The 14930-nt window shown below is 36.0% G+C and overlaps 1 protein-coding gene across 3 annotated transcripts in view; it reads left to right on the top strand.

Annotated features, from left to right (window-relative positions):
• The window catches only part of Sestd1 (SEC14 and spectrin domain containing 1), a 126789-nt gene extending 118347 nt beyond the window's left edge, over positions 1-8442 (top strand). For all 3 annotated transcript variants that reach the window (XM_026392010.2, XM_026392012.2, XM_026392013.2), the window contains exon 18: positions 670-8442. In XM_026392010.2, the coding sequence (XP_026247795.1) occupies positions 670-799 (130 nt within the window). In that variant the 3' untranslated portion in view covers positions 800-8442. The remainder of the gene's footprint in view (positions 1-669) is intronic.
• Positions 8443-14930: the final 6488 nt, after the last annotated feature.

The raw sequence follows: 14930 nt of genomic DNA, 5'->3' as shown, positions 1-14930 counted from the left end.
ACCATGTCTTTATATTTTTTTGTGTGAGTGTATGTGTGCTAGAGATTGAATTTAGGGCTGGTGCATGCTAGACAAGTGCTTTACCATTGAGCAACATTTCCAGCCCTTTTAAAATTTTGTGACAGGGTCTTGCTAAGTTGCCCAGGCTGGCCTTGAACTTACAATTCACCTACCTTAGCTCCTTTAAGTAGCAGAGATTACCACTACTCGAAGGAGCTCTTTGACCTTACCTGGCTCCAAACCATATTTTAATATCAAAAATAATTCTTTACTTGCCTGCTTTATTCAATAATTGCTGTATGCAGCTCTTAGCATGCAAGTACAGATTTTACGCTGGTGTTTGCTTATGGACCCAGAACTGAAAGGCAGAATATTGCCAGTGTTGCTTCATTTGTTTTATTGACTATCGTAAGTATAAATGATATAACATTTATTTATATTTAACATTTAACTCATCATGTCTTAACATTTTTTTTGCTGTTTAAAAAGTATTTTTCCTACAGCATTACCTTCAAGAGATAAACATTTTGGACTGTGAATGAAATAATTTCTACTCAGAGGTCATATTATATAGGCTCTTCTTAATGGCATTTTTTTTCCCTGTTGCATGTGCTGCACTTTAAATGAATTTGTATTAATCCGGGATTTTTCTGTGTGTTTTGATTTTAGAACCGAACAATATTTTGGGAGTCCAAGTGACATGGCTTCTGCTGCAGAGCACATCAGAGACAGGATGAAATTAGTTAGTCTCAAAAGGCAGCAACTGAGACATCCTGAAATGGTGACCACAGAGAGCTAATAGCTACCAGCGTCCCACAGACCTACAGTTCACATTCCCGCATGTCGTCGGCATTCTGCAGCATTAGCCACAGTACATTAAGACACATCTCACAGCAGGATAAGCCTCATTTCTTCCCACAACACGTTTCTCTCTACATGCTAACACCTCGCAACTACCAAGGCATAATTATTTAATATGCTTTGAGATCATAGACTCCAGGTATCTTAAAAGAAGGAAACTGTAAACATTGCACTGAAATCTTGCTTTCAAGCTTTACATGACCTGTCAGTTTGTAGATGAACAACTGATAATAAGCTTTGAATGGTGCTAATAAGAGTTTAGGAATTCTCCTTATAAAAAATGGTCGCCCTTCCTCCCCAGGTGTGTAGTAAATTTAGACTGTAGTTAAACTATCATCAGTAGATTTTGGCATCCTCAAAATTTTACTTTGTAATTCTTTAAGATTGATTATTTTTATTGTGTCAATATGAAGAACATCGTTCAGATCTTTGATATATCATATTCATTAAAAACATTTTCCTATTTGTATTGATAATGTATTAAAAGTTGTTTGTGCTTAATAAAAGGCTTCTTTAAACATCTTATTTAATTTGGTAGTTATATCCTATTTTCAAACATGAGTGCCTTATCAAAAAGGGCATTCTTAGGACTGTGAGGATGGTTTAATAATTGTTTTTTCAAGGTTGTTGCATGTATTTTAGCCAGAAAATTCATATGTATGCATGTGTATATAATAAATAAGCATGTTTTATCATGAAAAATAATTGTGAAGAATAATTTAGATCTTTAAGAACTTATTAATAATGGGATACTATTTCAGTGTTTTCTTTTCTTCAACTTCAAAAATTTTATCCAAATTATTAACTATCCTGAAGATATTTTGTCTTTGGGAGAGGAGGGCTGAGGAAGAAGGCATACATAATTACTTCAGTGTAATCCTTTATATCAAAGTAATCTTTCTGGAACTAAAATAGTAATTGTTAATAAAATTTAATTTCTCATGACAGACTAGAGGCAAAATCATTTCTGAAGTAGTCTAATAACAAAAACTGTACGACTCCTTTAGAAATAAAATTTATCACAAAATGCTAGTGTTTTTACATTTGTATTAAGTTTAAATTGTAAAATGCATATAATTTAATTTTTGTGTTAATTTTTATGCCAGAAGATTTCTTAAAGATGAAAAATAATTTTTTAGACTTGTGATCAGTACAACATTATGCAAAGAATTATGTGCTGGTTCCTTTTCATGATCCACAAACAAGTTCATGTATCTCTGATGCAAAAAACCTCCCTCTGAACCTGCTGGTTTCTCCAGCCTTCTTTACTGCCAGACTTCTTGAAGAAGTCCATATCCCTTGCCCTACATCTTCATTTCTTCTTGCAGAGCATCTTGCAGTCTGGTTTCACACAGCACTCTAATGAAACTCTTGCTTTTGAAAATCAGGAATGGTTTTCTGCCTACTGAGCTGAGTGTTGTTTTTTCTCAGCCAGCATCTCTAACCCTTCCATTTATAAAATTGAGCAACCTTTCCTAGGCAGCATCTCCTCCCTCGAAGATGCTATCCTCTGCCATAACTGTGAGTACAGTCACGTAATTCATCTTTAAAATGTGTACTAACCATGTGTGCTCTTAGATTATGTCCTCAGAATGCTTGTGGCTCTTCTTTAGGTATCTCCTCCTTAGGGTTTCTGTTTTATCACAGCATCGTGCATCACATATCTGGTCCAAAACACTAGACTTGTTCTTTCAACTGCCTGCTTAACATTTCAGCCCAGAGGAAGGATTTCTCCTACTGCTCACCCTGTCCTCCTGGCATAATTTTGTTAGTTAATGGTACAGCCCTTTATCCTAGTCAAACATGTCAGATAATCTGGGGCAAAATTCAACTGTTCCCTCTTGTCTTATGCTACCCCTGCTTCTGAGAACATCAAGGAAGTTCTTTCTGTACTTGATGATCCTCTCAGCTTTTTAGGGCTTTACTCCTATGAGTATGAACTTTTGTGATTCTTCTTTTGGTCTTCCTGATGGTGCTAGCCACAATCTACACTTCTATGTAATATTCTGCTACATTATAAGCTCTTTTGAGGGAAAGATCTTGTCCTACTAGTTCAGTTCCCAGGGTTTGAGTCACATGGAATAGTTGTTTACTCCTACATGGGTTCCGTTTTAATCACTGAAAATAATCCCTTTCATATTTCAACCTGAAGTTTGTTTTCAACATACTCATTTCCTAACTTAAGACTGAGGAGTACATCACCTTATAAGGAAGTCATTTGGTATTTTATATATTTAGTTGTATAGCTACTTCAGATATTTAGAAGGTTCATCATCTTCTAAATTTCAGAGATGTTAGAATTTTTTTTATTAAGACTTTCTTAAAAGAAGAACTGATTTGTTAGTATTTAGACCATCAACTCACGGATTCAAAATTGCCAAATGAGTTCATTTTTTATATATTTTAAACTCTCCTGCCCACAAAAAGAGTATAGTAAGACAAAAGTTGGAAATGTTATTTGTAATTTGAATAATTCACATAAGCTAGATATACTTTTAGCAAAAATAAATACTGTTGCTCTTCATTTGTAAATTTGCTGCTATTTTCTATATATGTTTCTGTACATACTCGTAGAATTACAAATGAAAGCCCAACAGTGCCCAGATATGATTTTTTTCATGTGGTCATAATTCACTTACAGCACATGTGAAGGAAGTAGCTACAGACTGGAATCACAAGCCCTTTGTGTGTCGTAGATGAACATGGGCCTGCAAATGTAACCGAAAAAGAACCAATTATTTCTCATGGTACATGCCACAACTTCCCATGTTACTTTAGCCCTGCTCAGGGAATTGCTATAATGTTGGTTGGGCTAGTTTTGTTATGTATTTTGTCTTTGGGTTTAAAGGATTTATTTTTTTTTCTCTTGCTTTCTGATTGTATATTTGCTGCTGTGTGAACTCAATATATAAAGACATTTTAATACCTATTCTTTATTCATGTCTAACCCAGCAGGGTTATCAGATAAAGATGACACCTTCATTTCTGATCCACTTTGCTTTGTTCCTAGTCCTTGTTGTTGGTGACCTTATTCTTCTAGGGTGGCTCATTGATGGTATTGGTGAAACTGCGTGTGTAGTCTTGCCAGCTGGGAAACTAATGGTAGATCTAGGCTTCATGACCAGATAGAAGATTGGGTATGTCTCTCACTTAAAGGGATTTATACTGGCTATTGCATCTGATGTTATTTAGTCTTAGTGTGTTTTTTGCTTCATTACCTAGTCAGTTGCTGTATGGTGTGCTATTCAGTTTATCATTGTTGTTACTAGGGTCACACTCCTTTAATGTGAGTATGACAGTAAGTTACTTTTATTACAGTGCTAAGCCAACCACATTTTCTGATCGAAAACCTTTATAATCAGTGGTATGATTGGTATGATAGTGAAGTGAGTTGAGTCTGTCCCACTGTGCAGTGTACATCTGAAGAGCTAATTCAGTTTTTTCTACTATACCTAAGTTACCTGCCAGTAGAGATTGGCTGCTGGTGTACACCTCTCCCAACCTCCCATCTACCCAAAGTGCACAGAAGCCTAAGAAGAGTAACCTCGTTACTAAAAACTGAATATACTTATGCCTGCTAAAGCCCTCCATGTCTAGTCTATAGAGAATAGCACAGGCGAAAACAAACACCAATAAGTATATCATAACCAGTGACAAGATTTGTATGATTATGGTATCTTCACTTAAGCCCTTAAATGAAAGTTCTCTAGGATCAAAAAGATGGGCTGAACATGACTGAACAGTTAATCGAATTGTTAAACTTAGCAATGTTAACTTTCAGTTCTAGAAATAAACACGTCTCAGTTGGGAGTAGAAAATATTCTGCTTGTTTGATGCCAACGAATACCTTGATGAGACAAAATAAGAATAAATTTAACAATTGACATTACTTGGCTTTAGTGTGTGCCCCAGAAAAATCTAGGTTTAGCTAAGAAACAAAGATAATGGAAGAACTGTAGAGGAATTATCATAAATGCTAAACTAAGAATTATAGTGCCTATAATGGAAAGAGTTTGGAGTTTGAAAACTTGGCTTCAACACCTGGCATTGCCATGTACTGTGACCTTGGTATTAAATCAGTGAATTTCTTTGGAACTGTAAAAGTTACACAAAATGGAAATTGTTATTGCTTTAATTATCTCTTCAGAAGAGAAAATAGAGTATCCTTTAATCTTGTTCTGTCTCAGATGATAAGCATGAGATGGTGGGGGCAAAAGCATGCTGTTCATGTTTACCCCCTTAGCTCCATCCCTGTTTCACTAGTGTGCAAGGAAAATATGCATTCAGAATTGTATCTCTGAAATATTACAGTGAAGTTGGTGAGTACATGGTAAGGCTTTAAACTGACCAACTCGCTCTTGAGGGGGAAGATGATGTCACAATAAGATGGAAGACTAGTGATGAGTATTGTTTATTTTGAGGTTGACAGGGCATGACACGACTCTATTAATAAACCCAAGGAAAAGAAAGCCATACTTGGATTGTCTCTTAATAAATCACCCACCTGTAGAAACTAGTAGAACATAAATCTGTTGGGATATTTATAAAGTATTCCAATAATGAGTTAAGAAAACACAATTTGAGACCAGTGTTATTGGTGGTTATGGTTGGAGAAGAGCTTTCTCGGCAAATGTAGGTTGTGATGATAAACAGAAAAAGATGGTTCTTCTACCAGAGATTTAGAACTGAGGGTGTTGCATGACTTAGCATACATAAATACAGCAGAGGCTTTAAGATGGAAAATGATTCATGGATATGATGCCAAATATGACTCAATATCACAGCAGTAGTTTAAAGCAAACTTGAAAGCCTGAGAATAAACACTAGTCCTATACATCAAGTAAAAGCAGAACCTGTACTAGGACGTGAAGAACTTTGAGATCAAAAGAAAGCCAGAACTCTTAACTAAATATTATGACAGCCAGTGAGTGCACTTTTTGAAGAATCAGATTATTTTTGTGAGAACTCTATGAGGCAATATGAAACATATAATTCCTATATGTCATAATATAGGAATTCTTAGTTCTTAACATAGAACTAAAAATAGTTGTGAAGTCCATATATTGAGAGCGGTGTTTTGAGGGATTTTAAGTCAGGCATGTGGAAAACTATTTATGACAAAAGGGCTCTTGAATTCTGGAAGCCACTTCTAAGGAAATCTTAAGGAAGTACCTTTAAAGTATTTACAGGCTGAATGCCACGTCTTCAGGGTGTCCAAAGGTGTGTCTCATTTGGATATAGAAGGGTGATCAAGGTGTCCCTCCACTGAGAATATAGTGGCCCATTCACTATTTGATGCTGGGGATTGAACCCAGGGGCACTTAAACATGGAGCCCCATCCCTGGCCCGTTTTTGTTGTGTTTTGTTTTTAGACAGTGTCTCAGTAAGTTTCTTAGGGTCTTTTAAGTGGCTGGGGCTGGCTTTGAACTTAAAATCCTCCTGCCCCAGCCTCCCAGCTGTTGGGATTACAGGCATGTGCAGAAATGAGATGGTGCCTGGCGCATAACACCTTTTTTTTATTATAGTTACCCCAATTCTTTAGTTTTTAAGGTAGGGTAAAAACAAGAATGTTTCTTCATCTTGGTTTTTGGCATCAGTCTTCACAGCCAACAGATTTGCTCACAGTATGCCATCAAGACGTGTTTTTTCCGAACATGTGTGAGGATCGAAATATCACTTAGGCAATTTTGAACCAGAGTAAATTCGAGAAGCGATCACTAACCTCATGCTCTGGGATGTCCTTTCTCAAGCACTTAGGAGAAACTTGATTCTAAATTTACATTTAATAGAAGAATTTAGTAATCATACTGTCATGAGATCCATAATGAAGTTCTCACCAGCATCTTTTGGTTTTAAAAAATTGCACCCTATGTTTCATAACATTTTAAATAAAAATTTTCAACTGTGTAACAAAAATGTTAAAATAATTTTATGGTGTTCTTAGCTCCCAAATGCTAATTTGCATTAACTCTCTTTGTTTTATCACAGAATTATCCGTACCTCAGTCTATCAATCCATGTTATTTTTTTGATGCATTTTAAATTGCAGACATCTGAACACTTCTAAATACTTTAGCATACATATCATTAGGATTCAGTATTTGCTCCCATTTTTCTTTTTATGTAAAATTAGCATACAGTGATATGCAAAAGACTTATATTTGCATCGCCTGGGTTTTGGCAAATGCATACTGTGCTATCAAGATATAGAATTATCACCATCCTAGAAAGTTCCCAGATGGTCCTTTTCCAGTCAATCCCTGTCCCCTCACCTGACCCTTAAAGGCAACCACTGTTCTTTTTTCTACCAGATTTCCTGTTTTTGTAAATAAAATCACACATGTACTCTTTTCTACAAGGCTTCTTCACCATAATGTTTGGGAGATTTCTCAATGTGTCTGGGTATTTCTAGTTCATTCCTTTTAGTTGCTGAGTAGTATTCCATTCATTGTATATTGCAGTTGGTTTATCCAGTTTCCTATTGGCTACCTGGGCTATTTCCAGGGTTGTCAATTATAAATAAGCTGCTATGATCATTCTTATATATGTCTATGTGAACATAGGTTTTCATTTTCTCTTGTGTAGATACCTAGGAATAGAACTGCTGGATCATAGGGTAGTTTAAAAAGAAACTCTACCTTTTTCCAATGCAATTGTTCTGTGCTCTGGATTTTATATTTTAGGTGTGTAGAAAGGTAAACTATTTTTATGATCCACATTGAATATTAGGAGATGTAGGTTTGGGGGTAGAAATGACATTGTTCATTGTTAAATTTGACAGTTAGGTCTTTGCTTCCCTCAAATGACACTATCTGCCCAAAACAACTCCTTGAGAGGTTCCTACACCTGAAACTTTAGCATTAATTTCATTCTTTGAAAGGTTAAACCCCAAGAATAGTGATATATTAGCTACAAGAAAGAGCATTGGTTTTTTTTTGTTGTTGTTGATGTTACTAACTTTTGCCACCCGTTTTCAGTAAGTAAAATATGACTCTCATCATTGAACAGAAAAGACCATTTTGTGGTGATGGTGGAGTGGGTAGTAAAATGTATGTGTACTACTCGATCAGTCTCAGGTCCAGCAGTGTGAGAGAGCCCCCGGAACTCCCTGTGATGGAAGTCACCCAGTGGTAGTCAGGAAAGCAGAAAACGGGATGGGAAGAATTCTACCTCACAGTTTTGCATAAGGGATAGCTATGCTTTTGCAGGACATTTTAGCCTTTAAAACCATATTTTCAATATTGTGTTTATATTCAGTACTACCCAGCTGTGGTTATTTCACACTCTGGTGACTTTCTTATCCACTGTGTTTTATCTTTCCTGCCCGTTCTATTACATAGAGCATTTACCTGTATTAGCCTGTAAAATTATAATCGTATGTATGTTTCCAGTGCCCATGTTCAAAGATATTTGTGTATGGTTTATCTGATTTTTCCTATTAGATTTGTAAAGGCTGGGAATTTTGGCTTCTACTGTAAATCCTTATAATGCTCCACACATTGTAAATATGCAATAAAATGTTAAGAACTATAATGGCAGTGGATTTTGATATGTATTTCCTTGATACGTTGTCACTCTAAACAATAAGTTTGGTTGCTATTAATAAAGATTGTTCATAATATCTAGGGAAAATTAAATCACCCTGGTCTCTGCAATATTCTGATGAATTATGCTTTTTTGAATCTATTCAAATTATTTCTTGCAAAACTAAATTTTTTTCTAACAGTGTTTTCTAAAATCTTTGACTAGAAACTGTAACATTTATTGTGAGATAATTTGGAATTTCAGAAGATGGAAGCTTCCCCTTCCATCTCCAACAGCCCCAAACCCACCTTCCCTCAGGCTTGACACAGAAATTCAGTGCTTTCTTCAAGCATTGTCAAGAATAGGTAGGTTGTCACAATAAGTAGTGCTTAAATATTTTCTCTGTTCCTATCCAACCCCCACCCCAGCCCTGTGCTGGTGATAGAACTTAGAACCTCATGTCTGATAAGCAGGTAATCTACCCTTGAGCTACATCCCCAGTCCAAGAAGTTAGTTTTTAAGACATAAAAGTGTGTGGGTATATTTGGGTATGGAGAAAGCATATTAGAACAAAGTTAGCTATATCTAAAATAACAAGTTCATCATATTCTATAAATAGTGGTAGCTTCAGAATGGCTATGAGGAATTTTGAGTTGCTGAATTTTTGTTAAGTTAGCATAAAAAGTTAAGTACATTTATGTGGTAATTTAACACAAGCAAAATATGTATATAAAAATAATCTGTCTTTTATTTTTATTTTCATGTTATAAGTTAGTTACAATGTCCAGCACATTTCTCGATTTCCTATTAGACATTTGACATTTAGACATTAGTTAAAACAAAGATTGGGGGAAAATGTGAACAAGTCAATAGCAACTCTCAGTTTTTCCATCTTTCTAATCCATGTTGTTCTTATATTTAGAACATTCTCAGAATAAAAGTACTACTCTACTGATTGTCAATACACACAAACAGTTGCATCCATGGGGACATCCTATTCTTAATAGCAGAACCAGGCTTTCCAGAATCTTCTCTTAGAATAAAAAACAATTATTAAAATACAATTGATTTCTTCAGCTACTTTATGGATTAAGCCAGCTTCTTAGGATGACCTAGAAATCTAGTCAGCATTGACAATGGTGCTGTGTTGCAAGTTGTGTACTAGGGACCTTCCAATAGAGTTTTAGAATATTTCCCATCCATTGTTCCCATTTATTGCTGCTTGGTTCCTAAGTAAATGTTTAGAGCCCATAGATACACAGATCTCTGGTACTTAAGACATGAACATAGATTGGTTTCCAAGGACCAACATAGTTCACTTGTAGCTCTATGTAGAACATGTATTCTACATTAGTGATGTCCAACCTCAATGTGCCTGTGAATCAACTCTCCAGTTGATCTACTAAAATGCAGGTTTTTGATTCAGTAAGTCTGGGGTGCGACCTGAGGTTCTGCATTATCAACAAGGTTCTTGGTGTTGCTGATGCTGCCAGTCTGCAGGACACACTATTGCAAGCTTCAGGGAATTCTTTATAAAAATTGATATATGGACTTTTCAAAGACATTATCCGATTTTTTTTTTTTCCAGTGCTGGGGATTGAATCCAGGACCTCCTTCATGTAAGGCAAGTGCTCCACTGCAGAGCTACACCCAGCCTGAGCATCTTCTTCTAAACTAATTTCCCTGTGCCCATGTTCAAAGAAAAAAGCAGAAGAGGCATATTGGGAAGTATTCCTAAGGACCTCAGAAATTAAACATAGCTATGAAATTATCAAGTTCTGTAAGATAAACACATCCCACACATGGTAAATTTTATCAAATTAAAAACAGAGTAAAGCCTGAAATGGCATTTTCTACTATTATCACATGACTTGACTGATGGCTGTGGTCAGCTGGAGAAAATTTATTCCTTTATGCTTTATAATTCTGCTTATGTATGAGAGTACTGAGTACTTCCTGTTGTAAAAACGTACCTTTGGTAATAAAGTTCAAAAAGTAAAAACTTTGCATAGTTCATCAGTGTGGGGAGCTTACAATTAATATATGATGCATTTCCTCTTTTTTATGTAAGAAGATTATACTACCATTCAACTTTATTTACTACCTTTTACAGTTAGTAGTTATATCAAAAATTTTCCTTTATTAAAATTTCCTTCAGTGGAAGTCAATGATTGTCAAACATTTGATGATAAATAGGTACCATAATTTATTAGACTATTTGGCAAAAATTTTAGTTCTGTTCTTAATGGAATTGTAAGTAATGCTGTGCCGAATATCCTAAAATTTGCCTTTCTGACTGCATCTCTCCCTTGGGTTTTGGAGATGGCCATGTTGTTTTCCAGGTTAGGCTCCCATCAATATCTAGAGTGCCTATCTTTGTGCTCTTTCCAGCACAAAGTGCTATTTTAAAAAAATTTGTTTAGTTGTAGTTGGACACAGTACCTTTATTTTATTTATTTTTATGTGGTGCTGAGGACTGAACCCAGTGCCTCGTGTGCTAGGCAAGTGCTCTACCACTGAGCCACAACCCCAGCCCACAAAGTACTATTATTAAACAAGCCTTTGCAAATTTTGGACAAACCAGTTTATATTTCTTTAACTGCCATTGAGGCTGAAAATGATGTAGCATTGTACTTCTCCTTTGGTGACTTATCAGTTGTTATTTAGTTATTATTTTTACCTTTTCTTTTGGAGTCCTAGCATTTTCCTTATTTGTTTGAAGAAGGTTTTTATATAATAGTAATAATAATCTATACTTGCAGCAAATATTTTTCCTAGTTGATTATTTATTCTGTCTTTATTACATTTAATGATCTTTGCACACTTATTTTGATGGCGAATCCTATTAACCAGTCATCTTTTTTTCCCTTACATTGCTCTTAATGCTTAAAAAATCCTTCTTTTTCAGCTTGTATTTTATTCCTCTTATTTCTCTTACACAGTTTTTTTTTTAACTGTGTTTACATTTAACTCATATCCAGAGGCAATTTTTGGTGGGTTGAATAAGGTAATGATATAATATAGATTTTTCCAAATATCAAATATTCTTTTTTAAAAATTATTTTCCAGTTTCAGTTGGACACAATACCTTTATTTTATTTATTTATGTTTATGTGGTGCTGAGGCTTGAACCCAGGGCCTCACATGTGCTAGGTAAGAACTCTACTGCTGAGCCACAACCCCAGCCCCTCAAGAGTTCTTAATATCAATTACAGAATAATCAGTGCCCCTCATGGATTTCTGGTGCTCTTTGAAACTATATTCAGTCTTATGGGCCTGCTTTTGGGCCAACTATTCTGTTGATGAGTCTGATTATTGTTTTGCTAGAATCCCACTGCTTACATTACTGATTTAAAAATAAACAAAAATTTTTAAAATTTTCTTTTTTTGTAACATTACATAGAAATAGCTCTTTCCTACTGAATGCTTTGTGTGTGTGTGTGTGTGTGTGTGTGTGTGTGTGTGTGTGTGTGTGTCATAAGTAAATAAAGAAAACTCCATGAAAAATATAGATGTCAGCTTTAGGGAGTGAATAAAAAGGGTAATATACTTAGGGATGTTTGAGATAAGGGAAGGGAAGAAGTAGTATTTGTGGAGTGTGTTACCTGCACAGTACACAACATGGAACAAATCTGCAGAATGCAGGGAGGAAAAAATGCATAAGAAAAGAAGAACAGACAGTGTTAGAAAATAGCACAAAAACAAAGGGAAGGAGAAAATGGAGAAACAATTGAAGATTTGTGAGAAGGTAATGATTATTCAATTATTTATAGAGCATCTTTCCAAGTGCATATATTTACAGTAGCATATTTGCATATAAAATGCAAAAACACAAAACAAGGCCAAACCCATGGGAATAACAGATATGAAAAAAACAAAATGACATATCAATATTGGTGAAAGAAGAAATAGAAACCTCAGACCCTAAACTAGCAAACCCCAACCAATTGTCTGTTGTGGTTGAATTGATGATCAAAGAATTGATAAGTGTAGAATTTGCCTGGACTTTTCCTGAAATGGGTGCTGTATGTTTACTTTTTCAGTTTGATGAATTTGTACATGTTTTTCTATAGTTATTCAAAATCAGATTTGCTAAACTGTGACATACAAATTGAGACACCAGTGGGTCAGCAATCCTATTTTGGATGTCATGTTGGCACAAGTTAAGCCATATTAGGATTGTGATTTTAGGTAAGTTATTTAAAGTATCTAAGTCACTTTCCTCAATAAAATGAGGTTAATCATAGAAATTGTTTCTCTGATAATGAGGTAGTTTATACAGTTTTTAGCAGGGTAGCTGGCACATGATCTGTGCCCATTTGACTTTTTTTTCCTGAAAGCTTCTGGATACCACCGTGTCAGGGAAGGGACTTCTGTTTCTTCTTCCTGATGTTTCACTGGTGCTTAAGTCAATGGTTGGCTCATTAGAAATGTTCATTAAATATACGTTGAAAAAGAAAATGAGTATTTCTGTGGATTCTAAAATGCCATTAAGTTTTCGTTGTGTTTGGGTTTTGCTCATTTAGCTCATGTTAGGGGTTGATGCAGAAACTCCCTTTCTTCATGTTCAGATTCCTCTTTAAATCAGACTCACCTAGAAGGAGCCAGGCATTGTCCTCATCAACTCCTGCATTATTTCAAGAGCTTGCCCCTCATAGGGGTCTGGTTATCAACCAGGTAAGGAGGGCAGAGCATGGCAGGTGGAAAGTGCTCTGGCAGAGGAGACCCAGAGGGCACAGTAGGGGGACACAAAAACAGTCCTCCCTAACTGTGCAATTCTCCATGAACTGGTTCTACTTTATTCTGCAAAATTTGCAAATCCAAATATACTTATGAGATGGGATTCTAGGGGAGGTTTTCAATAAAACACATGTCCATTATCCCGGAGCTTACATTCTAAACCAGAGAGCTTCCTTTTAGTTCCTTGATCTCAATGTTTTATTTAAAGTGAGTTTGGATCCATCCTGGGGTTTGACTGAAAATAACATTGCCTCAGCCACATCACTTATGCAGCCTTTCTAATGACTAAGAAGGAAAATTAAGGAAAATTTCCAGATCTTTTGATAACCCAGTTGCACTCCAGCCTAACTAGTCTGTGGATGCCATGGGGAGTGGGAACCTCTTAAGTGCAGTACACTTAGATTTCATGTTTAATTTCACAATTGGTCCACATTTTCTATCACTTGCTTCACCTGCCCTGTTTGTTCTGTTCTGCTAAAATCTTCTTGGATCTGTGGAGATAACCAATGAAACAGCCAAAACACCCTCACATGCTATCCACGAATTTACCAAGATGGCAAAAATGATTTAAAATTTTAAAGGTACAAAGAACTATGACATAAACCCAAAGTAGTTTTATTATAATTGTTAATATACATCCATGGATAAAACTGTTCCTATGTTATGATTTCTTACATTGATTTGAGAAATCCCTTAGGAGGGTTCTTCTCATTTCTAAGACATCAAAGTGCTTCATCTGTGGCTTTGTCATTGCCAGTGGGGGTCACTCAGAACATAGTTTTGTTTTCTTTGTTTGACTTTGAAGTGGTGATAATGGTTTTGCCTCACAGGGCTGTGCCCAGGAAGTGTCTAATTGTGTGGCTTACCTGAGTGATGGGTAAGATTAGAGGTCTGTGAATCTTTTTTTAATCTAACATTAGGAGAATGGAATTTATTCCTTATGGGATTGGAGCAAGAAACAAGAGGAAAGTGTCTGGGATCTTGACTCACTGGCTCCATTGTTTTGGATAAGCCATGTAATTTCTCTTTCCTTGGCTTTCTAACTCCTAAGATAGTAATAGCCTAGAGTACAAGGTTGTTTAGAGACCGAATTAGATTGACTTCATGTTTTACAAATCTAAAGGGATTTGAGGAGGATGGGCCGATGAAGGGGACCGGGTCCTTGTGCCCAGAGGCGAGGCTGCTAGTGGCAGCTCAAAGCAGAGTTGTGCCAACAGCAGAATCTGCACTCTACATGACACAGCTTGGCTTTGCTTTTGGAAGTCCTTTCTTTATGAGGGTGGAATTTGTGATAGGAAACCGGTTTGCTTAGGTTAGGGTGGTGGAGTAGGGTGGGGTGGGGTGTTGATGGCTGCTACTTTTGTTTCCATGTTTGATTTCCAGGTTTCTGTGAGGTTCTCTCATCTTGCTTCCTGTTTTTCTGAAAGCCCGTGTATATGAATATCTTTTTTCCTGCAGGTGTTAGTAACTTTTTTATTCTTCCGGACAGTCTCAGCAATCATTGCTTTCATGTGGGTTCTATGACCTGGGTGAGTGATGTATTAACACAAACAGATTCCCACAGCGAGGGACTTGTGTGTGAACGTTGGGGTGAGGCATTCCTATTTGGAATGAGGATGTGAATCTCCAAAAGCATAGCTAATTTTTAAAAACTCAGATAAACTTAAAAAAAAATCTACGGTAGAATTTGTTAAAATATATACTTGTCATTCAACACATGCCAATAAACTCAGTGAATCACAAAATATCAGCCATGTACAACAGAAATCTCAGTATGACCTTACTAAAAACAGCCTCACCATACAT

Source organism: Urocitellus parryii, chromosome 1, assembly GCF_045843805.1.
Source record: "Urocitellus parryii isolate mUroPar1 chromosome 1, mUroPar1.hap1, whole genome shotgun sequence".
In the NCBI taxonomy this organism is placed as follows: domain Eukaryota; kingdom Metazoa; phylum Chordata; class Mammalia; order Rodentia; family Sciuridae; genus Urocitellus; species Urocitellus parryii.
Note: the sequence above shows the minus strand (reverse complement) of the source record. Positions and strands in the feature narration are given on the sequence as shown.